Source organism: Malaclemys terrapin, chromosome 4, assembly GCF_027887155.1.
Source record: "Malaclemys terrapin pileata isolate rMalTer1 chromosome 4, rMalTer1.hap1, whole genome shotgun sequence".
Lineage (NCBI taxonomy): Eukaryota > Metazoa > Chordata > Testudines > Emydidae > Malaclemys > Malaclemys terrapin.
In genome coordinates, this window is record NC_071508.1 from 8,325,187 (window position 1) to 8,350,045 (window position 24,859).

The 24,859-nt window shown below is 39.4% G+C and overlaps 1 protein-coding gene across 1 annotated transcript in view; it reads right to left on the minus strand.

Moving 5' to 3' along the window:
- Positions 1–432: 432 nt before the first annotated feature.
- SYCP1 (synaptonemal complex protein 1) overlaps positions 433–24,859 on the minus strand; it is a 63,747-nt gene continuing 39,320 nt past the window's right edge. Inside the window, 15 exon segments of the mRNA XM_054025197.1 lie at positions 433–959; positions 1,048–1,134; positions 1,547–1,690; positions 9,108–9,287; positions 9,444–9,503; positions 11,114–11,188; positions 12,148–12,240; positions 13,148–13,258; positions 15,229–15,345; positions 17,419–17,481; positions 18,541–18,603; positions 19,186–19,248; positions 21,312–21,393; positions 23,287–23,399; positions 23,678–23,795. Of these exon segments, the coding sequence (XP_053881172.1) occupies positions 816–959; positions 1,048–1,134; positions 1,547–1,690; positions 9,108–9,287; positions 9,444–9,503; positions 11,114–11,188; positions 12,148–12,240; positions 13,148–13,258; positions 15,229–15,345; positions 17,419–17,481; positions 18,541–18,603; positions 19,186–19,248; positions 21,312–21,393; positions 23,287–23,399; positions 23,678–23,795 (1,513 nt within the window). The 3' untranslated portion in view covers positions 433–815.

Here is a 24,859-nt window from a genome sequence, read left to right on the forward strand (position 1 = left end):
TTACCCACGAAAGCTTATGCCCAAATAAATCTGTTAGTCTTTAAGGTGCCACCGGACTCCTTGTTATTTAGCCTAACACTTTCTCAAACTTTTTTCAGATTAACCATTTAATGACATTCGGAAAGTGTGTTTTCAGTAATCTGAAAGAACAAGTTTACATATGGCATTTATTATAAAACTAGATTCCCAAAAAGCAAAAGAAATAAGATTTGAATCAATATTGTTAGAAGTTCAACACTTAAATGTTTCAATACTGTTACAAACTGAAAACCAGGCTAATGCCTCAACCAACTACTTTAAAAGAATATTTGTAAAGAATACATCAAAAGAACAAAAAAGTAGTGATTCAAATATAAGTATTCAATTAAATGAATGTAGTTCAACAATATCAATAATAATAAAACAATACTCTTATGGATAAGATACTGCAAAAGTGACAGTAAACTTTAAAAGAACAAAAACGGATGTTATTGAAATGACTTCAAACAATTTTGCAACATATTTTTCAATTTTAACACACCATACATTATTTTTTCCTAACAATTTTCAAAACATAAATGGGCCAAATTTGTTCCCAGGTTTATGTTGTTTTATGATGGTGTAAACCCAATGTGAAGAGTCCTCCAGAGGACGAAGTTGTGGTGGAACAAAGTAACCACAATGAAATCAACAGGAGTTCCACAAACATAGCACTTCAAGGATTTAGCCCTAAACCAGTAATATGCTGCAAGTGCTAACTGTGTAGGATTAATAAATTCTACTGTAAAAGATTTTATATGAACAGAAAATTCCTAACTGATTGCTCAGTTTTAATTTTAGGCAAAGAGTTTTTCAGCTTCTTTCATTTTTCTTTTCCTGTCCATTTTAGAAACTGCAGTCCATCCAGTCTCTCGCATCTTTTTCATAGCTGTAAGTTTCAGTGCAGCACCAGTAGATTTTATGGTTGACAGAGTTGATATCTAAGAACAAAAATAAAACTATCCATTTATTTTTGTAACCAAATCTTTCAAGTATGCAGTCTGATCTGAAGTAAAGTTAAGATGATACCTTTTTTGGTGTCATGACACATAAGCGAGAAGCTTGAGGACAATTTTTGTACAGCTTTTTAAACATTTCTTCCTCTGAGACTATGCTCTTAAATTAAAAAGAAAGTTACATAATCAAAGACATAATAAACTATATATGTTTTCTATGCTACCATATTTATTAACATTCAATCATGAAAAATAATGTTAAAAAATTACTATGCATCCTGATGAATTCAACAACATTCAGTTAAATGCCAGAGATATTATTTAGTGCAATTGCAATGATTAACTGAATATATAATAATGTTTCTGTAGATGTGCCCTGATCATGTTCTAGAGTTATTGATTATGTACACCTAAACTAACAATCTAAGTTACTTCTTAAATATACACACACATACATATTTTTATTTTGTAAAGTATATGATATCCTGAATGGTGGACACACATTCTGAGATACAGCAAAGAGTGCAGACAGAATAAACAGTGATAGATGCTATTCATTTTGAAATTTTTACCAGGAGGTCATTGTGTTCTGAGCTATCTGAGTGAGTATCCAGCTCTAAAAGCACTTTTCTTTTTTTCTTCATGTCTTCTTCTGAAAGTGGATTCATGCTTTCTCTTTGCAATTTATATTTTGGAGGAGTCTTCACAGTATATGTCTGGGGGAGAAAAAAAACCCAAAATATTTAAGATTATGTTGTTACACTAATTTCATAAATGGAGGACCAAACCCAGAGCAGAGTACAAAGTCTGAATTGTATTGTGATTTGTGGAACTGCCGTCAAAGGGCCCATGTTTTCCTAGACTCTCCTCCATAACAGGTACTCCTGTAAGGACACAGACATTAATGAGACAGAGTGGACTAAAGGAGTTGTGAGGGGCACAGTGGCACGAAGGTCATATGAGGTGACTATGCCAGAGGGACAATTGATCTGAACAACAAGAGCCATTTGTGAACCAGGAGACACAACACCCAGAGCAAGCCTACAGAAATACATAAATTATCACATAATGCAATGACAGAGAACCATCCGGAGGCCACACCAAGAGGGCAAAGACTCGAAAGAGAGAGCAAGTTTGCTAGACTTGATAACAGGAAGACAGAGATAGGTCACTTCTGGTGTGGTTGCCTCTTGAGGAGACCAAACTATCTCAAAGACTATGCAACCAGCAGATTCTGTGGTAAAGACAAGACTCCAACTCGACTATGTGCTAGCAACCTCTGGTTCAGGGGATACAGAGTAGGGGTCTTGGTATCAATTATTTGTTTTTTAATTATTATTTTAAAATGTTGTGCAAAATAGGGACGATTATTCATAATAAGTGGAACTGGAGTCAGAGGGCCCATGTTCCCTGCAGGGATTGTTATGGAGAGGTGTAACAGGGTCCATGACCTGCCCCTCTTCCTGGGGCCCACTTGAGGCCCCCTATAAGGCTCAGAGTTGAGCTGCCGAAGACCAGCCAAGAGAACCAGCGGTCAGGGGGGTGTTTGTGAGAGCAGGCGCCAGCCTGAGGTAAGACCAAAAAAGAAAAGCAGGCTCAAACCTAACCAAGAGAAAGGAAGCCATCCATGAGAGATGGGTGCCCCTCCATGAAAAGAACGATGTTTGCAGGCACTATTGGCCAAAGAAAAGGGGATGCCCACGAAAGGTGGGTGCTGACCCTGTTACAGCTCCATAGAGAGTCTTTTGGTTTGTTAAGTGACCATTAGAACTGAAATCACGGATAATCAGGTCTAAGTGCTTACACCTGCAGTGGAGTATGTGGGGCTCTCGTGTCTTCAACCAACACTTCAAAATGCTTGTCTGGAAGTGGATGATTGAGACGTCGATGATTGCTCTGGGGCTTGTTGGCATCTCATCTGACGTTGTTTGCAGCGCTGGTCATAATCTCTTTGAGGTTGGGCATACGGGGAAGCGTTGGGTATAAAATCTGCCATGTTTCTTTTTGTTCTAAGGGGCATATATTCCTAGGGTTTTTAATGTGGCATGGGAATCCTTGAGTGTGTGTAAGGTTGCATCTGTGCCTTCCGCGAACAGTTTTTACCTTCGAAAGGTAAGTCCTCTACCGTCACCTGAACTTCCTTGGGGAAGCCTGAAAGGTGGAGCCAGGACATGGCTCCACATGACTATGGATGTGGCGATGGAGTGGGCTGCCTTGTCAGCAGAGACCAAGGAAGCCTGTAAGGCTGTTCTGGCAATGAGGGAGCCTTCTGTTATGTTAGCTTTATATTGTTATTTTTTATCTGTTGGAAGATATTTAATAAAAGTTGCCATTTGTGCAAAAATGTTGCGTGTGTATTTGGTCAGTAACGCAGAATAGTTTGCTATGTGAAACTGAAGGGTCGCTGAAGAACAGGCTACCCTGCCAAAGAGATCTAGGCGTTTCCAATCTTTATCATAAGGGGTGGTCCTAGCCAGATGTTGTTTTTCCCCTTTGAATAACCGCCTCCCCCACCAATGAATTAGGGGTACAGGGGGTGAACAAAAACTCGGATCCCTTAGCTAGGACATAGTACTTCTTGTCTGATCTTTTACAAGAAGGTGGAGCTGGTGTCTGCCAGACAGTTTTTGCCGGGTCCATGATAGCAGCATTGATGGGTAGTGCAATCTTGACAGTAGGAAATGTATGGAGAACGTCTCTCAGTTTATGCTGTGTCTCCAGCAGCTCTGCCAAGGGAAGGTCGAAGGAGTCAGCCACTCGTTTAAATAATTCCTGGAAGGATTTAAAGTCATCGCCTGATGTGGGTGGAGGAGGCATTATTGTTTCGTCAGGAAACGAAGAGGAGATGTAGGTGGGTGGGATGGTGTCACCGTCTGGTGACTCTTCAATTGCTTCTGCTTCCTCCTCGAGAGCTTCTGGGGAGGCTGGGGCAGAAGGTGAAGGTGATCTCTGTGATCTTGGTGTTCTGAACCTGGATGGGTTGGAGGGCTGCATGTTCTGGGTTCTGTATAACGCCCATGGTTCCCAATATGGCCAGTTAGGTAGGAGAACCATGGGGGGGTGCACCCATCGCACCCATTGCGGAGGTTGCCACGCTATGTCTTGATGTTGTGAGGGTCCAGGTTTGGGCGAGGAATGGTGAGGGGTGTACATTCTTCGCTGGAGAGAGGAGGGGCTGAGCCAGCAGGTGTATTAGTACCATGGGGTACCGTCAATACCAAAGAGAGACGTTCCTGGAATAGACGTGTTGAAGAGGTCTGCCTGGCTAACAAACTGCTGCAGCACGGGTAGGCTCGGTGCCAACAGAGGAGGAAAGCTTTGGTTCTAAATCATTGTGATTGCCGCCGGTGCTGTAGACTTGCTGCAATGTATTGGTGCAGGAGGTGGCACCATTGCGCTGCTTGGTGCCAAGGTAGCAGGCTTAGCTTTGTTAAGTGTGCCTGTCTTAGAGCTAGACTGCGGGGGGTCTTTTGTTCCTTGGGCCATCCCAGTGCCTCTTGGTCCGGAGCTCTGGGTGCCGACGGTACTGGAGCAGATTTGGTGATCAGAGATCGCCTTTACTGAGGTGATTCTTGCTGAGGCGAGAAGTGAGACCGCTTTTTTGTGGCTTTCTGCGGGACTGGGTCCTTTGCAGCTGTTTTTGAAGATGATCCCATGTCCGATGCCGCCGCGGGTGAGTGCTAGCAGGAAGGGGTCCTGTGCTCAGGATCAGAAGCAGGTCGAAGGGATTTCTCCATCATCATAAGTTTTAACTGGAGATTCCTAGCTTTTCTAGTCCTCGCTGTCAGCTTTTTAAAGTGGTGGCACTTCTGTGCAATGTCTCGCTCTACCAGACAACAGACACACTGCAAGTGACCATCTGAGACTGGTATTGACAGTCTACAGGTCAGGCAGAGTTTAAAACCTGTAGAACCAGGCATGTCAAAGAGGCTGTTCACAAATAAGGAATGGGAATAGTCCCTTCCAAGTGCCTCTGGGTTGTGAGGCAGATTTCCGCCGGAGAAGGGAGAAAAGGGGGGAGTTGTTTTTTTTTTTCAATAGAGAAAAAATGAAGGAAGAAGTAAATAAAGAAAGGATAAAACTACAAGTGTTGAACTAAAGGAATAGCAAGATTTTTGAGGGCGCTGTTGTTGTTCCGGCCGAAGCCAACGGCAGTAGAGAAAGAACGGGGGGTGGTTGTCCACACACGCTGGGTAGCTGGCTCAGAGTGGTGAGAGCAGAGCCGGCTCTATGCACCAGCAAAGCAAGCAGGTGCTTGGAGCGGCACATTTGCAGGGGCGGCATTCAGGCCATCCTTTTTTTGTTTGTTTGGTTGGTTGGTTTGTTTGGGGGGGGGGGCAGCTCTGCGGGCACTCACCTAGGTAGACGCTGTCTCGGCCTCCAAGCTGACGCCTAAGTCCAGGTGGAAGAGCCGCAGCGGGTGGCCAAAGCGGGCTCTGACACGTGGAGCACGGGACACTTGGTCTGAGGGCCGCCCCGCAGGGCGCACGGAGCTGCCTGCAAGTGCCGCAGCCGGGGCTGGGCCAAACAGCCCAAGCCGCCCAGGAGCTGCGGCAGGGTGGCCAGGAGCAGCAGAGGGGCCATAGAGGGGAAAGGTGCCCGGGGCGCTGCCATGCGGGGCCCACGTCCCACTCTCCGGGGCTCCGTTCCCCGCCGGCCGCTCCCTCTGAGGCTGCCCTGCCCCGGCTCCTCAGCTCCCTGCCAGGGTGGTCCCCCCGGCTCTGCCCTCCCAATTCCCGGCCAGTCCTGGAGGCAGGAGTCCCGGCTGGAGGGACCCTGGGCTGAGGCGCGGCCTGAGAGCCCATCTGCTTACCCTGACCCTGCCAGCATCATACCAGCTGGAGGTGAGGGGGGAGCGGGCGGAGTCAGGGCTTCCCTGGGCGCCGGGAAGGAGTCAGGTGGATGCAGCCTCCGCCCCTGCTAGTGTCATGAGCGGGATGCTGATGACCCGCCCTGGGAGCAAGTTAACAATGACCCAGGGCTGGGGCAGCAGGAGGGTGCAGGTGTGGGGGGAGAGCCCAGGGCAGGGGGACACCGGGGGGAGCACAGGGCTGGGGTGGGGGGCAGCCAAAATTTTTTTGCTTGGGGTGGCAAAAAACCTAGAGCTGGCCCTGGGTGAGAGACGGCTACCGCGCGTGCACAGCCAACTGGGGCACAGCTACTGCAAATCTCCTACTAGAAGTGCAGGGGCGCACAAACACCTAAAATGGAGCACCCATAGGGACACTCCTTGAAGAAGAACCTGTCTTCCGACAGTGGCCAATGGCAGGTGCTTCAGCGGGAACGAATAGAACAGGGAATCATCGAGTGATCCATCCCCTGTCATCCACTCCCAGCTTCTGGCAAACAGAGGCTAGGGACACTCAGAGCACGGTGTTGAATACCTGCCCATCCTGGCTAATAGTTATTAATGGACCTAACCGCCATGAATTTATCTATTTTTTTTTAATCCTGTTATAATTTTGGCCTTCACAACATCCCTGGCAAAAGGTTCCACAGGTGACTGTGCATTGTGTGAAGAAGTACTTCCTTTTGTTTATTTTAAACTCGCTGCCTATTAATTTCATTGGATGACCCCTGGCTTTTGTGTTAAGTGAAGGGGTAAATAACACTTCCTTATTAATTTTCTCCACACCTGTCAAGATTTTATAGGCCTCTATCATATCCCCTCTTAGTCATCGCTTTTCCAAGCTGAAAAATCCCAGTCTTTTTAATCTCTCCTCATTTGGAATATGTTCCATACCCCCAATCATTTTTGTTGCCCTTCTCTGTACCTTTTCCAATTCCAATATATCTTTTTTGAAATGGGGTGACCAGAACCGCACGCAGTATTCAAGATGTGGGCATATCATGGATTTATATAGTACAAGTGGAGGAGCTTGATTTGCCAGACTGATCAGCAGAGCCAATACTGACAACCTACATGAAAAGGCTGCAAAACAGCATGCCTCTGGACCGCATCAACATGCAGAAAGCCTTATGAGCCAGTTACTGTCAAACCCAGTTTTAAAAGTACTTAATAAGGCTGTTAAGAATGTTGGAGACACAACTCAGTTTATGTGAACCAACGTGGCTGTTGCATCATACTTTCTATTTAAGCAAGAGATACCACACACTACAAACTGGAGGCCAATGTTAAGTGCATTGTCACTTGTTAACCCTGAAGTTGGACACTAGTTCCGAATAAGACTGGCAAATGCTCGCTATCTTTCTGCAAAAAACTCAGCTGACTGTCTAGAAACATGGGCTGCAACAGTGAAAGACTCAGCAGTTGAAAAAGTGAAGAACTCTCTCACCATATTCAATAAATGTGCATACGTGGCTGATGAATGCACCAATGCAAATAGGCATCATTATTATTAAGTCGCTGCGTATGTTATCTTGATGTCCATGCTAGGCCAGTAGATGCATTCTAGATGTTCAGTTTATAGAAGACATCAGCTGCATCTGTGACATCTTAGAAGAGTTAAATGCTTGTAAATTGGACCCCAAACAGATGGCTGCTTGTGCATTTGATGGACCTACAAACTTCTCTGGAAGACACAGTGGAGTACAAGCTTTACTCAGAGAAAAGTGTAACCCTAATCTCTCCTATAAACACTGAAGAGGCCATCTAGTGCAGCTAGCGCTAATACAAGCTGCAGAATCTTCAAAAGACATTACAAAGCCATAAATTGAATGGCTTTGTTATACTCTTTTTTCAGCAAGAGTCCAAAAGGACTGAACATCTTGGAAACAAATAGAAGATACAATAGGACTGAAGTTCAAAAAACTTGGAAAAACCTGCTGGCTTTCTCATCAGCGATCCTTGGCTGTTGTCTTAAAATGACTGAAACCGTTATTACTGGCTTTAGAAAGTATCTACCAAGATAGGCCAGATCTAGGTAGTGAGGCTGGTGGACTACTTTTGTGAGTGCGCTGCCTGGCACTCTGGGGCTGGGGGCCGTGCTGCCTGCCCGCTCGACTGGTACTCTGGGGCTGGGGGCCGTGCTGCCCGCTTGCCCCCAGCGTTCTGGGGTTGGGAGAGCTAGGAGCCATGCTGCCTGCCTGGCCCTCCGGGTCGTGCCACCAGCCAGCCAGCACTGGGGATGCTGAAGGCCACAGTTCCCATCTGCCCAATGCTCCGGGGTTGGGAGCGCTCAGGCGACCTGAGGCTGGGGTGGGGAGGCTGGGGGTGGGCAGGAGAGGGGCTCTGGGCTCCTCATTTTGTACTGCAGAACTACACCATAACCACAGAAGAAGGGTCTGGATTTACCTCATACTGTATACAATATGAATACATAGTTAACACATTTAACAAAGAATTATACAGAAGACAGTACGCTAACACTTACCATCTTAGCCACTTTATTCTCCTTCATGTTTATTATTTATTAATTATTATTATGGTAACATTTAATATATTATAAATTTATCAGAAGAGGAGAAAAGGGTTTTAGATTTCTTTTCTAAATAGTACATTTTATTGCTGATTTTAAATTCTCATAGATGTATTCAGCATAAAGTTGACCTTAGTTATTTACATATTTGAATTGTATTAGTTAAATGCTGTAAAAATTGTATGTGAGTTTTTCACATTTTAAAAAGAGTCTATTTTATGGCTATGATAGAACAGCCATGAACACTGTAATGCTATTATAGCCATGCAATTTATTTATTTATTTATTTATTTATTTATTTATTGCTACTTACTAGAAACATTTCTGTAGTGCAGGACACACAGCACTTTTCCACCAAGATTGTCAAAAAATTCTTGTGACAATAATTAAATAAAGCCTCACAACAGCCCTGTAAAATGGGTTTTGCTAGCCCCATTTTACTGAAGGGTAGACTGAGGCAGAGATAAGTGAACTGACCTGTTCACGATCACACAACTAACAGGAGTCAGGAATAGAATCTTGGAGCCCTGTTCCCCTTTTCAAAAACTTGTTCTTCCCTAAATATCCCCCAATATACGCACATGAAAAATACTGTACATTTTTTTAACCTATGCTTTCCTTAATCAAAAGTGAAAAAGTGTCTCTGGAGACAATTAGATCAGCATGGGCCCTTAAAATAAAATGAAAAGTACATTTTAAAAAATAAATAAAAACAAAAACATGGAAATAATATACTATCCAATAAGCAACAGACCTTTAATGATGGAGTGACCAAGACACTTTTAGTAGGTGTCCAAGAAGACATTTCTTTGTTTTCCAATTTGTTCTCTCTAAAAGATGTGAAATTCTGGGATGAATTTTTTTTTGAATTAACTGATGCAGAGGCAAGCTTTAAACTGGTTTTAGGAGTCTCCATAAAGGATGTTTGTATTTTCTAAAAATAATAATAAATGAAATATATTAAAAATCAATAACATATTAATAAACGCCAACTTGCCAATGTTTTCAGTTAGTATGAAACCTTAGTTTAATTATACATGCCTGCTAACACAAATCATAACATTTTATAAAAATCAAAGTAAAAAGCCACCTTATGCTTTTTTTCTTTTTCAGAAACCGCATTTTCTTTTGCTTCTCTTGCAAGGTTTTCCTGTTTAAAAAACAGAGTAGTGTAAGATACAGTAAATGCTCTATTTGCAAATATTTTAGCTGACTATATCTTCTGTACAATAATGGAGTAGTACACATGTTCAGCATTCAGTTATAAACACACACAATATACAAGCAGCGTTTAATTACATTTCAGACTTCAGTAGATATTAAAAAAGTGGAAATAAGAATTAACTAACTTATCTTAATTATATATGGGAAAGGATACATCTCTTACTGTCCCTACATACCCAGTTTTCATTACTGTTTGTTTTTGATTTATGCAGTAAGATTTTTTTTATTTCAGACTGTTTCTCATTCATTTACTTTTATGGAGTTCTGCCACATAGGGAGTTTTGTCCTCTTCAGAGTCAGGTAAATACAGCAAAAATGTATTCATGAATTTTCGGTCAAATATTTGTGATCCCTTTTATTCACTAAGGGCTTGAATCTGCAAGCACTTAGGCACATAAACAGACCCATTAAACAGTCCATTGACAATTACACAACATGAATAGAGAATTTATTTGCACAAGTAATCTACTGAACAACTGTGAATAGTGAGCAAATAAATAAAAATTGCAATCGGTTTTTAGATAATTCATGAACTAAAAAAGAAGCTAAATTCATGAGATTATTTGTTGCATATTGTTTGGACAGTTGTGGTCTTGTGCTAGAATGAGTCATTTAGCAACAAATTCCATTAGAATGCTTGAAGTTGTAATAAAAGGTAGGGTACAAGCTCAGCAATCCATATGCTAAGATTCAGACCATCAAACATTCCTCCAACAGTTTGTATCTGGATAAGGAAAGGCTAAAATGTCTGGGTCCAAAACATAATTTCATTTTTCATATGCCTGTACTCTTGTATAGAAAACTTCTGTAGAGTTGCAACTGGATTACTTCAGAGGCCAAAGGTGAAATCCTGGACCCATGTAGGTCAATGGGAATTTGACTTAAATTCAGCTAAGCATGCTGACTTCACAGCACATCAAGCTCTTGAGAGCAGAGTGAGGCTTAGTCTACACTACAAAGTTTTGCCAGCATTGCTATGTGGGTTAGGAGTATGAAAAAGTGAACCCCTCTACCTGACATAGCTATGGTGGCAAAACCCGCAGTGTAGACACAACTATACTGACAGAAGAGTGCTTTGTCAGCATAGTATCAGAGGGGTAGCCATGTTAGTCTGTATCCGCAAAACCAACGAGGAGTCTGGTGGCACCTTAACGACTAACATATTTATTTGGGCCTAAGCTTTTGTGGGTAAAAGAAGAAGAACCATCTGAAGAAGTGTTTTTTTACCCACAAAAGCTTAGGCCCAAATAAATCTGTTAGTCTTTAAGGTGCCACTGGACTCCTTGTTGGTTTTGTCAGCATAGTTAATGCTATTTGGGGGAGTGCTATGCCAGCTGGACTCCTTTTGCAAGCATATCCTGTCTCCACCAGGGGGCTTTGCTGGCATAGCTCTGCCAGAATATCTATACTCACAAAGGCTCTTTAGTGTACACAAGTCCTGAGAGAGAGGAATCAACCCAAATTTCCTCCATAGTACTAAATGATATAGCCACAGGCTAAGCCAAAAAATTTTAAATGTCATGCCACAAGACATACCTTCTCTTCAACCTCTATTTTAAGCTGCTCCTTAAGGGATAATAGTTCACTTTTCACATGAGATAGCTCAATTTCCTAAAAATTACAATCAGATAAGAGTTAATAATTTTCTGTTAAATTGAAAAAGAAAATATTTTTTAAAAACTCAAATAAATGCATCTGTCATATACTACTATACTGTTCAACTTTGCATTATTTTAATGACAGAATTAATTCTAAAAATTAACTCTGGGTACCTTCAAACACAAAGCCATTTACAGGCATACGGTTAAGTTGGATGTTTTGAATTAATGGAGTTTCCTATCTAAGGAACAGGTATGTTCAGCATGAATGAGTTAAATTGTAGACTTGGATCAACCCCTTCCCATGGAAATGTGTGTGAAAAAGTCCTGTAAGAAGGAAATCTCCATGAGAATCCCCTCACTGGGTTTGAGGGGGGTTGAGGAGCTGAGGCTACACTGTCAGAGACTCCTCAATGACTTGGTGACTGCTCTCAGAACATTCCCCAAAGTGGGGTTTTGCCAGGTAAAGGAGTGGCACAGAAAAGTTAATGCAGTCATAGGCTAGGAGGTTGTTTTTATTTTTTTCAACAGATCAAGAACTATTGAGAAATGTATCTATTAATATTTGGACAGGACTATTCAAGTCAAGCAGTTTTTCTCATGTTATTTGTGGCATATTATTACCAGGAAAAAAATGGCACACTGTTTGATACAAAAGTTCCTTAATCAGATAGAGTGGTGAAATCATTCAGAGGCCATCAGGAGAAAAGTAGACAGGAAAGTACACTTGCTTACATTTCATTTAAAACACTTTATACTGTAACACATATAAAAACAATAATAAGCAAGTATGGCACACAGAAATTGGGGGGCTAGCCTTCATTGTACAGTTCCAGAATATAAAGTACACATCTAAAACAGAGAAAAAATAAACAGTAAAAAAGGAAAAATTGTTATCTAGTTATGTCACTCATCTGCAGCAGTTTCTTTTAATTTTCTCATAGTTATTCACTATTAAGGTTTAGCTCTTACCAAGGATCTTTTTACTGACATTTGTTCTTGTTCTTTCGTCTTACAGAGTTCTAATTCTGTATCTTTTTCTTCAACCATTTTATCATATTGATGCTGCAGACAAAGAGTCATGTGCATAAGTGCGATAAATAAAAATTATCACTTAAAACCAGCTAGCATTCATTCTTTATTCAGAAGTTACAAAAGATTACTAACTTTTTTAGACATAAAACTAGTTTGAAGCTTCAATGATACATATCTTAACTCTTTCCACAGATGATACTCACACTTTTTCTCTATGCAATAATATTCTGTGAGGCCATTTAAAAGCATTTTATGTCCTTTGTGGGGAATCAAATGTACCTGTGTGTAAAGGCTGGTTATACTGAAGCAAGTAACATTTATGAACATATCCATTTAAAAAGAGTGCTTCATTAAAATATGTTAAACTGAACTACCTAGGGCCACTGAGAAGTTAGAGGCCTTACAAGAATGGGTCCGAATTAACACTGAAAGAAAACCTAGGGTGGGAGAATGGGACCAAAAGGAATCTGAAATGCCAGAAAATCCTTTCAGTATCCTTCCCACAGAACAGACAGGGGAATATTCAAAATTCTAAATGATCATTAAGGTCCGTACTTCCCTTCTTCCATAAAAATGTATGCAAATATAATACCTCAATATTTGCAACCCCCAAAGCAGCTCTAGGAGAGCTGCATCTCTGCCACAACTAGCATTACAGTATTAGGGATTGCCAAATACTTTTGTTACAAGTAGTAGTATAATTTCTGCTTATCTACATATTTAGGAGTTAAGATAGTGAAGAAATGCCTCCTGTCATTGATGCATTTCTTGTTAGATGTTAAGAAACTGATCATATCTCCAGCTTAATTTTCCTAGATCAATGTCCTTATAATAAAGCTCCATTTCCTAGTTCCTAATACTTGTGGTTTGTGCAATTTTACTGATTCCAGACATAATGTCATGTATTGTACATATACAACTAGCAAAATAATTTTACCTTGTGTTTTTCCATAAGTGCTACCATTTCAGCTATCTTGTGCTGACATCGAATATCAATTTCTTTCTGCAGTATTACTGCTTCATCAGCTATTAACCTCATCTTTTCCACCTGTTAATAACACAGTATTTTCTTCTAATTTGTGAGCAGCATTGAATGCAATATTTTAATGAAACCCCCAACGCTACATATAGTTTAGTTTTTATGACAGTCCATTAGCTCAAAAGCCACTTTGTTCTTTATATGGCTAACTTGTTGCAGTTTATCTTTAACTGTAAGACAGGCAAAATTTTGTGGCATCAAGTAACAAAAAATAAAGCTAAAAATATATAAAAAGTTAAAATACTATATATACATTAAAAGAAATGCTTTTTCCACAATGGACTTGTCTGACCATTTTTATATTTTATCAAATATGAAACCACAGCTATTCATTTAATGAAACACACAAGATACATTTTGAAGTTATTCTAACAATTACAGTAATATGGATGGAATGAACCAATTGATTTGGAGTATTTCCTTCTTTGTGATATTATAATCTACAGTACTGAAGACTAAAAAATGCCTGGCTGCCCTGCAAAAATTTGTAAAACAGATACTTTAAAATCATAGTTTTTTTCCCACTTTCATTTTATTTCAGTCTGGTACTTTCTAGCACAAAAAATTACTGTGCAATTAGTTTTAAAAATAACATTTTTTATTTTAAAAATTCCTGTACTAGAATGCACATTAGTTGAAAGGCAATTTAACAAACTAAGGCCTACATTTTTAAACTTGGATACCTTAACTGACGCGCTAAATCCTAATTTTTATTTAGGTGCCTAACTTTAGAGACCCAAATATGAACATTTTCACTTAAGAACTCAAAGCTGAAAGTATGTGTAGTTCACACACAAGCAGTTCCACTGACTTTGTCATGGCCCTGGCCTAACTCCCCCTACTAGACATTCACCAGGTGCTGTGTTTGGGTCTCACCACGCTGGATCCATGTGCTCTTATGCTTCCTGAATCTGAACAAAGTCCATGCATTCCCTGTCTCTTACTCTGGGTCTCTAGGCACACTTTCAGGCTACAAATATACTGCTAACAACTATCTGGCAAGCTGAGACTCCATGGTCCAACTTCCTAGGCCCTGAAAACTAGCACTGGCACCCCTAGGCTCCCCAGTAGCTTACTCACACACCTTCTCAGAGCTCCAACCTCGTGGGCACTCTGGTTTAGTTTCTCTTCAGGGACTCATGATAGTTGAAGCAAACACAGACAGGCTTTGCAAAAGGGATTGCTAAAGTAATTACTTTTTATATTAGCACAAAAGAAATTCAGATCATGCAAAATAAAACACATCTATATGCTATTCCCTGTCTCAATTTCCTCACCTGTTTCAGTTTCCTCCTCAGTGTTTTCTGGGATTTGGTTAGAGTCCTCTAGGGTGTCCAGGAGCCCCCTCCTGCTGCCCATAGTTTCTCCTCCAAATCATGGAGTCGCTCTCTCTTTCCTCATGCTGGTTTCCTTTGACCTTGGCTGGTCCCCCAAAGTCAAGAAAGTCCTCTCTCCTTCCAAAACACTGTGTCTTTGTTCCTCTCTCCTGCACCAGGCTTTCTTCATCTGTCTGACCCTACCCTCCCAGATTCTTTGTTTTTAAAAACTAGCACTAACATCTTGGTACTTTGTTTTGCTCTTTGGGAATTTTCCACTTTTCAAACCCCCTTGCAGAGAAGTTAGAGAAAACTGTTTCTCCGAGACTTCAGCCATCACATTATCCAAAAAATGGTCCCATTTGAATGGGATTCATTCACATTAATGACTTAATTTGTTCGATCTGTAACTTCTCCCAGTCCTTGACTGACTTACTACAAATTGAGGGTTGGAGTTACACATACAATTCATGATCTCACACAGAAGTCATAAATTGTATATAGACAGCTTCCCCATATGGTCACGGGTGTCCACAGGACAATAATATGTGGAGGGAGTTCAGGATCAGCCCTAAATAACTTTACAAAACACATTAAACATTGGATAAATTATCAAATTACTCAAATGAATCCAAAGAAACAGTAAATTTTAGTAATTCTTACCTTTTCAAGAAGTTTTTCTTCTGTTATGTTTTTTGCCTCGATTTCTTTTTGGTAGCTGTCAATTGTTTCCTTATGTTGCCTATTTACATTTTCGAGCTCTAGTTGTAATGTATTCACCTTTTAACAAGACAAAATCATTTAATTAACCATTCAGGAGTAAATTTTAATATATGTTGATTCATTTAAGCGGTTATTACCTATCCTGTATTAGAGATACAAAATGAGTGAGGTAATATCTTTTATTGGATCAACTTCTGTACTGGGACAGTTTACCTTCTATTCAAGATTCAAATTTTTTTAAACAAGGATCTAAGCTATGGCCTTTCAAATTTTTTCCTAATTACTGGGAAAATAGCAAGAACAATTTCAATTAAATCACCCCCTCCAATTGAAAAACATATGAAAAAGGAAAAGTGGAACTTAATGAGTTTCAACTAATACTGTCTCCAAGACATCATACCCTACAGAGGGCGAGGTTTCTGATTACTTGAGAGGACAGGGCCCCCCAAAGTGTACATGATGTCCTAAAATTCACAAGGAAATAAGACCATGCTTGCTATTTCCTGGACACTCATCCACTGGCAGTATGACTTCCTCCTAGAGCTGTGCAGCCACAGAATAATCTTCCATTCTTGTACTCTTCCTGTTCTTGGGGGGGAGGGGATTAGCTATGCAAAGCAGGGCTCTGCAACAGTTAGACTCCCATGCCACCTTTGCAATCCTCATCCTAAGCAGTACTGCGTAGTCTTCGGCCACAGTCAATGAACTAGTCCTGTGGTTTTTTTATAATTTCCATTTATAATAGAATTGATTGAAGAACAGGGAATTTTCCTGGCCCATTAGTCTTAGTAAGTTTTTATTATTATTAATAAAAACTTCTATGAAAGGAACTGTACTTGTTAAAACATTCTTTTGAACTGCTGATTTTGCTGGCAAGATGCCTGGAAGAGGCCAACAATATGCATGTTTGACTGGGAACTGACTTCAGTGAAACCATGACATGAATTAAAAGGGTGCACCCTAGTAAAATTAGTTTATTCAAAATTAAGTACTTAGAATATTTAAACAAAAGCTCATATATTATGACAGAAATAAATTATCACACAAATTACATATAACCAGTTAATATGCATATGAATAATTAGGCTAGAGAGAAATGTCTTGTGCTACTTTCAGTAGATGCTAGAGAAAAGAAGTTCAGAAGGAGAAACAAACCATTTATATTATTTTGTTCATTTTAGTAAAGCACAAATAATGTTATATTGCTGTCAAAGTATGTAAATGTATTTTTAAAATTGTTGTTGTAGCCATGTTGGTCCCAGATATTAGAGAGAGAAGGTGGGGGAGGTAACATCTTTTATTGGACCAACTTCTGCTGGTGAAAGAGACAAGCTTTTGAGCTACATAGAGTTCCTCTTCAGGTCTGGTTGACCTGACCAACTACAATGCACACAGAAAATGCTCATTTATGAACAAATCATTTGTGGTTTAACCCTGCTCCTAGTCAAGTCAATGGGACAATTTCCTTGATCTGAATGATACCGAAGCAAGCCCTGGATAACTTTATTTTTCAGGAAAACTGAAACTGACCAAATTAAAAGTAAAGAGAGATTCTGAACTCCCAAACTCCTATTTGGATTTGAATTTTGTTGCTGACCTGTATCTCTGCAATGAGCCAAACTAAAATCTAAATAAAAATGTGCTTATCTATCCATAAAGGTTCTTATATGGTCACAGATATTGTAGTACTGGAATGCTATATCTGAATATTGCAAGCCGGGCCAACTTCTAATTCAAAGTATTAACTGATCCAAAAAGATAATACGTGCATGGGTGCTTGCAGCACTAGAAGTCTGACTACCCTTGAAATCTTGTCCTAGAAACAGTGGATACAATTTCACAAATTTCTTATTAAAGGTTTGATTCAGTGAGGTGCAGAGCATCTCCTGTAAGATTTTGAGAAACTTCAATTCCTAATGATTTCAATGGGGAGCTGACAGTCTCCAATATATCATAGATTGATACAACAAGATGCTGAACATTTTGGCCCCAATCCAGCAAAACAATTAAACTTGCTTAATTTTTAAACACATAAGTAATCTTATTGACTTCAGTGGGACTGAAGGACAGACTCATGCTCTTCAACTACTTGTCTTTCACTTTTACAAGAAATATTTAGTATACACCTACCTTCCCTTCATAAATACTGGATTGCTTGCTTTCTGCTGCAATTTTCTTTTTCAACACTTTATTCTGTTAAAACCAAAATAAAGACTAAAGGGATACATTTAAACATTTACATTATTTTATTAACATACTGGAGAATTGCTTTGCTGCTTCAGCAGCTAAAATTAGTAAAACACACAGGGCAAATTGAGGCAGGGTAAACTTCAGCTGCCCATTTACAGCAGTTTTCTGCATACTGTGAACTGCCTCACCAGCACACAACAGTCAGAATTGAGGCTAAAGATTAATCCCAGTACCCTCTCCCTTTTTAAAAATTTTTTTACAATCCACGTCCCATATCAGGCCCCCTAAGATTTGTGCATGGAAAAGTCCTCCCTGTGGAAGGAGAGCTCAAGTACTTCAATAACTCTTTTTTATCCTTTGTGGACACTGTGGAAAACTCTCCACATGGTTCAAGGTTCATGTGAGCGACACGGGTGGAAGAAAGGAGGAAAAAATTGTGGAACTTCCATGAAAAAATTAATACAGCCCCAGGCTGCACTACAAAGGAATCTCCAGAGGGCCATAAATCTGATGCAGTGATACAGAGGCTCCAAGCAGATGGCCCAAGTTTCTGGATGTTTTTTCTACAAGGAGACAACTCTGCCCCCTTGTAGGGTGAGATGGGGGAAACTCTGAAAAAATCTTCAATGACATTTCCTCACAAAAAGTCTACTCCCATGGCTTTTAACAAGAGAGGACAATCTGAGCTCAGATTTTTCTTCTCTTACTGATGGATAACTGACATAACTCAAGTGTTTATTTAAAGTATACTGATAACACTGTGTATCAAATACAAAATAATCAGAATTCATTATACATATACTCTTTCTACAATTACTTTTCACTAAAGTAGGCCAAGTTTTACAATTAAAAAGAACCATTGTAAAGACAAAACTTTCTTTAGATTTGACTTGAATTAAGACTATCATAGAAAAGAGAACCAGTTATGTAATCTCATAGACATTTGCAAAGACTCTTCATCTATTTAAAATCCTACCAGAAACTGAACAGTATTGCTCTACACACATGCAGTTGGATTTCTACGTATTCCATGTTCCTGTAACTTTTAAAAAGTCTACATACCTCTTGCTGCAGTTCTTCGCTGTGTTTGGTTTTATTTTCAACCTGTTTCTTTAAATTGTTAAACTAAAAACAAGAGAGATTTCAAACAATGAATCATTGCAAAATAATTTTTTTTTTAGAATTTGTTAATTTATTTGATTGATATTTTAAGAACAATTGCATTTGTCTTTGCATAGGTCCCAATTCAGTAAGGCATTTAAGCATACTCAACTTCAATAATGTGATTAACCTCACTGATGCTCATTGGAACTATTCTTGGCCACAACTCAGTAAAAACACTTAAGCACATGCTCAACTCTCTCTCTATTTAGTACAACATTTAAGCATGTGTTTAACTATAATCACAGGCATAAATCCCACTGATTTCAGTGGGACATAAATACAAGCTTAAGTGTTTTGCTGAATCAGGATTTAGAGCACTAAATCTGTAATGGTTTTGATAGTCTACTGCTAGCCAAGTAAAACTGTAGTAGGACAGCCCATCAAAAGTTGTAATTAGAGCAGAGCAAAAATGTGTAGTAAGGAACCATAATCACCTCTTTTCTGTTCACAAATTGTGTATAAAATACTGCAGCTAATGCTTTAAAACTGTAAAGAATTTTTGAAGTTCTCTCTAGTTCATAGTATAATAGTATACTCTCATACCTTATTTTCTAGCATCTTCAGTTGCTTTTCCTTTCTTGAAATTTCACTTCCAATGTTTCTAGTCTGAAATACATTATTTTAAAATCTGGCTAAATTATTATTAGAAATTTTACCACAAATTGCCCCAAAATATGCAGCTAGTTTTCTTCTGCTACTTATTTATATATACAGAACAAACAAGCAACCATCCCTTGTTCTGGGTGTCTTTATCTAATTTAATTTCACAGTAAAACTTCATAAGAGACTGTTTGGCATGCTCCAAGATATATCTCTATGCACCAGAAAACAATAATAAGAAAATAAAAATCCTCCACACCAGACATACTAGTATTAAAATCTCATCTAATCCCCAGACAACCATGGGTCACATTGGTCATTATAATCATTCAGAGACATACATATGGAAAACATGGGAGGTGTTATGCATGATGAAAATTACATTCTCTAGGCCTTGTAGTTAAAGGCAGGTCATTCAAAGGTACAGTGCCTTGAGACAAACTTCTACAGACAGGAAGTGGGAGACATTTTTCCCTGATGGATCACTGTGTATTGCAGGTCTTACAATATAAGTCTATTAATATACTGAGTCAAATGCTAACAAAGGGCTTGTGGAGACTTCAGAATGAAATGAACAGTAAGACGTAAACAGCTAGGGGACACCCCTGTTTTGAGGTGAAGATCAAAGGGATAGTCTGGTACAGCTGGTGATGCAGAGACATTCGGGCATGCTTCAATCTGTGAAGACAAGGTGCCTGCAAGCTTGATTGTATGAAAGGTCCTGGTTTAAAATGCTAGGGAAAGGACTTTGGGTAAGTTATCCTATAGGAGACAGAGGAATGTCCTGTAGTTAAGTGTGTAGTAGAAAGAGAGAGCCTGAAGCATAGGCCTAGTGCAAGGCCTGAGGTTTCAACCAAAGTCAGAAAAAGTTATGCTGTGAGCAACAGTTAAGCCCTGTCAAAAGCAGATGCTTGCCTGGAAGTCAGTGTCCGGTACACAGACTTGGCACCAGTATTGCTACCATTGCTAAAACACACTGAATATGTAAACACATTCCAGCAAGCCAGTACAAGAACACCCCAACCCAGCACATGATAAAATGGTTTGCCAAAAGTAATGAATAGTGATATTTTGTCTGAAACATCAGGAAAAAGTACAAGGGGAGATAATAAACATGTCATGAAACATGTAAGGTGATGGATAAGTTGTTTACCCTAGGTTGTTTGTCTTAGTCTATAAATGTTGGGATACCTGCTTTAACCCTTTGTCTGGCCTAGGGGGCAGTGGAAAGTCCCGCCACTGCCTGAGCTGGTCCATTGTCACAGGCATACATGTGTTAGTGTACCTGTAACCATTGAGCAAGGGCATTAGCACTGTGCTTTGTTGGCAATAAACCTGGCCGGGTGCCTTTGCTACTAAACCAAGTCTTGTGTTTATTGGTCAGTTCGATCATAGCCTGCTGTATTGGCTATCTGGCCAAAGCCAGAGCAGCATGCAGAAAGAACACATGCACGCAGCCAAACATCTGACAACAAAGTGTAAGCTCTAGAATGCATGTTATGATTTGGTTTTCTCTGCAACCATTTGTTTCCAATATTCTGATTTTGTATCATTTAAATCTCTGTTGTTTGATAATAAACTTATTCTTGTTTTCACTACAAATATATCTAAGTGCTGTATATTAAGTGGACAGGTGATCCTGAATTAAAACTGTAAGTTGGCATGTATTATTCCTTTCTGAGTAGCACAGCTGAGTTCTGTAAATGTGGAACAGGGGCTGGGCAGTCCAGAGGGACAGTCGGAGGACTTGGGGGTTGGTGTGTTCCTATCACTAATCTGCAGAGGGATTGCAAGGCCTGAGGAGGCCTGGAAGGTAGTGTTTGCATTCAGAGGCCAGTGCAGTCAAGGAGCTGATCCCCAACAGGCACAGTCAAGACTTCCTCACTCTAAGGGGTAGATAGAAGCCTCACAACCCTGGGTACTCGTGGAAAGCATCACAGCCAGCCCCTTCCTACACAGCTATTATTTCCTACTCTCCTACATCTGTTTCCTAAGGATACCTTTTTTGGCTCAGACATTTACTGCTATAGCTTTTCATAATAAGATGTAGCATTGTATATATCCCATACATTTTCTTCACTTTCATCCAGTTTAGTTTTAGCCTCTTCATCTTTCTTTTTCATCTTCTCCTTCAGAGACTCCAAGTCATTTCTAAATGCCAAATTAATAAGTATTAGTAAATAATTAATTTAAAACTGAAGATTTCTTTCACCACTACTAAAAAAAAAAAATATCACAGCTTAGCTCAAGACGAGAAAAGCAGCTTCCTTTATAGCTAATATTAAGGGTGGTTTATGCCAATCTTTAAAGATGTCCCTAAAAGATACAGGGCAGTGGCCCAGACTTTCACTTCAGAGTTGTACTTATTTTTCACAGACCTAGAAAGTTCTATGCATCCAATAAGTTTATCTTTCTATCTACATTATTTTAATGCATCTATCTCCATAATATCTAAATCCATATTATGGAAGGCAGATTAACAATGAGACTTGTCAAAATATACCACATTTCAGATGGTAAAATTTAATAGGAATCCTCTTTTTCATAATAGTTATGTCTCATTTTTTCCATATTTAACTAATAACTTTGTATATGCTATTTTCTTTAAATTTCCTCTACAATTAAAGGGTTTTTCCTCAGAAAACTGAAAATCCAAACTTCTGTCTTAGATAAAAATGAATGATGCAGTATAGTTCTTGGTATAAACTGTGCAGCAATTACAAAAAGAACATAACTAACAAATACAAAGTGGGTGTAAATTATTGTCATAGCAGTTTCATGGCTCTGTACTGCCAGAGTAGTCTTAATGTAAATGAGAATGTGACACAAACAAAGGGTCCCCTGTTCTTTGCAAACAATTCTCACCTCAAACCTGACAAGCTCACTAGACCACACATCTTGCAGGATATTTACCCAAAAGTAACACATAAGGTACCTATAGAAAGCTCATGACTTATCAAGACTCGAGCATTACAAGATGAATGTGTGGGTAATATTTAATGAACTGTATGGACAGTATGCTTTATGGACTTGAAGCAGAAATTCACCACCAGAGGATAATGTGTCTCCACAATGGCTCATTTGAGGAGGCTGGAGTTGTCATTCTGTCCTGGTTAGCCAGTGATGTAATGCAGGGCTCAATAATCTAGCCTTGCTTCATCCCAAGACTTTCAATGGAAAACCATCAGACACAATCACAAACAATCAAAACCACCTGGAGGTAAAAAAAAAGGAACATTACAACAGACAGAGAATCACCCTGTCTATGAATGAAGACAAAAGACTGTTTCAGTATAACACAGAAGGGGAAAGGCACTTGGTATTCTTTCACTGAGAAGACATCTTGAGGACGGTGCTTGATCTCACGAAAAATTGGAGCCATGTTCCTTTGAAACCAGCCAGCCCTGCAACATACTGAACTGGGGGGGGGGGAGGGAGGGGGAAAACACGACCTACTTTATTAGTTAGGAAAAGTAAATATTAACAAGTGTAGACCTAGGTTAGTGTTTTATGATTTAGTTGTAACCATCTGTTTCCAATACTCTTATTTCTAGTAGAATCGCTATCCTTTCTTAAGTAGACCTTATTTAGTTTTATTACAATGCTGTATCTTATACAGGAGGAGGGTTTAAGGTAAAACTGGTAAACTGGAGTATGCTACTCCTTTGGGAGCAGAGGATCTGGAATTTCTGTGAGTAACCAGAGTCAGGGACTGGATATCACAGGGAAATGCTCCAGAGGAATTCATGCACACCTGAAAGGGCCTGGCAGAGCCTGCAGGCGGGTGCTTGCATGGCTGACAGGCCACCCAGCCATCACAGGCAAGACTCTTCTTTGTTACCTCCTCCTCTTCAGGAAGGAAGGTAACAAGGTGACTCTCAGTCCTGGGTGCCCCAAAAATCACCACAGAGAGAGTAAGACCTATTTCATTAACATACAGCTTGAAAACAAATATATTAATCTGAAGTCATAGAAGCCAATGCCTACATACATTTATACATAAAAAAGGATAACACCAAAATCTAATGGTAAAAGAATCAAGACTTTTTCTGAGAATATGCTACTTATATATTTGTTTTTTCTTCCCTTAGCTGGCCGTTTGTTTCTTCAAGATTTTCTATTAGCTTCTTAGTCTTTTCTTCTTTCTTTCTGTTATCCTAAACAAAGATGCATGCAATCAATTATTTATTTTGAGTGAAATTCAATCCGTGTAGTGACAGACAGCACAAAGAAGTGCATACGCTTTCATCTGGTCCTCTACATAGGGTGAATTTCACCATTTGTATTTTAAAATGCAAAAATTGTGTTGTTTCAAAATTAATTAATATCATGAAAATGGTCATGTGTCATATTTTGATATACAATATGCTTTATCACATTTTATTTTAAGTAAGAAGTGTCTTCCAAAAGAAGGTAAGTTTACTTCTCAACTTGCCTTATGAACTTCTTGTAGTTTCTTGAGCTCTGTGACAGTATCACTTTTCTTTTGTGCTATTTGTTCTTTTTCTAATAAAAGCTTATTGCAATTCATATTTAGTTCCTCATTCTGCAGCCTATTAAAATAATTGGGAGACAAGAGGAATAATTTATTTGTATTCTCAAATTCCCTTTCAAGTCAGACCATGACAAAGCTCCTTGAATACAGGCTAACTGAAAAATTGTTGACTCACCACTGTAGAGTTAGTTTTTGGTTATGTAAATCCCTGCATGCTGACTGGATTAACAGGTAGCATATTTGCCTTAGAGTATAATTATTTTTCAGTGACTGTACAGAATGCAAATCTCTGTACGCTCAGGCCCTGATTCTACTAACTGCTTAGCACGCTGATATATCTACCTAATCTATACATTTAAAATGACTTTGAACTACCAACTTATGTACACAGCTAGACTATGTAACCATATGTTTTTATTGCTGTTATCTTTATCCTCCTCCCACCATTTGTTACATACACTTAATACATCTTGTCTTAAAAAGCGAACATCATTCTGAGATGTATTTGCAGTAGAGTTATCAAGCAATCATTTATTTAAATATTTTTGGATGTTTTCTACATTTTCAAATATGCTGATTTCAATTACAACAGAATACAGAGTGTACACTACTCACTTTACATTTATTTTTGATTACAAGTATTTGCACTGTAAAAAAAACAAAAGAAATAGTCTTTCAATTCACCTAATACAAGTACTGTAGTGCAATCTCTTTATCATGAAAGTTGAACTTAACAAATGCAGAATTATGTACAAAAAAACTGCATTCAAAAATAAAACAATGTAAAACTTTAGAGCCCACACATCCACTCTGCCCAACTTCTTGTTCAGCTAATTGCTCAAACAAGTTCCTTTACATTTGCAGGAGATAATGCCGCCCACTTCTTGTTTAAAATATCACCTGAAAGTGAGAACAAATGTTCGCATGGTACTGTTGTAGCCAGCATTGCAAGATATTTATGTGCCAGAGACGCTAAAGATTCATATGTCCCATCACGCTTCAACCACCCTTCCAGAGAACATGCATCCATGCTGATAATAGGTTCTGCTCGATAATGATCCAAAGCAGTGCAGACCTATGCATGTTCATTTTCATAATCGGAGTCAGATGCCATCAGCAGAA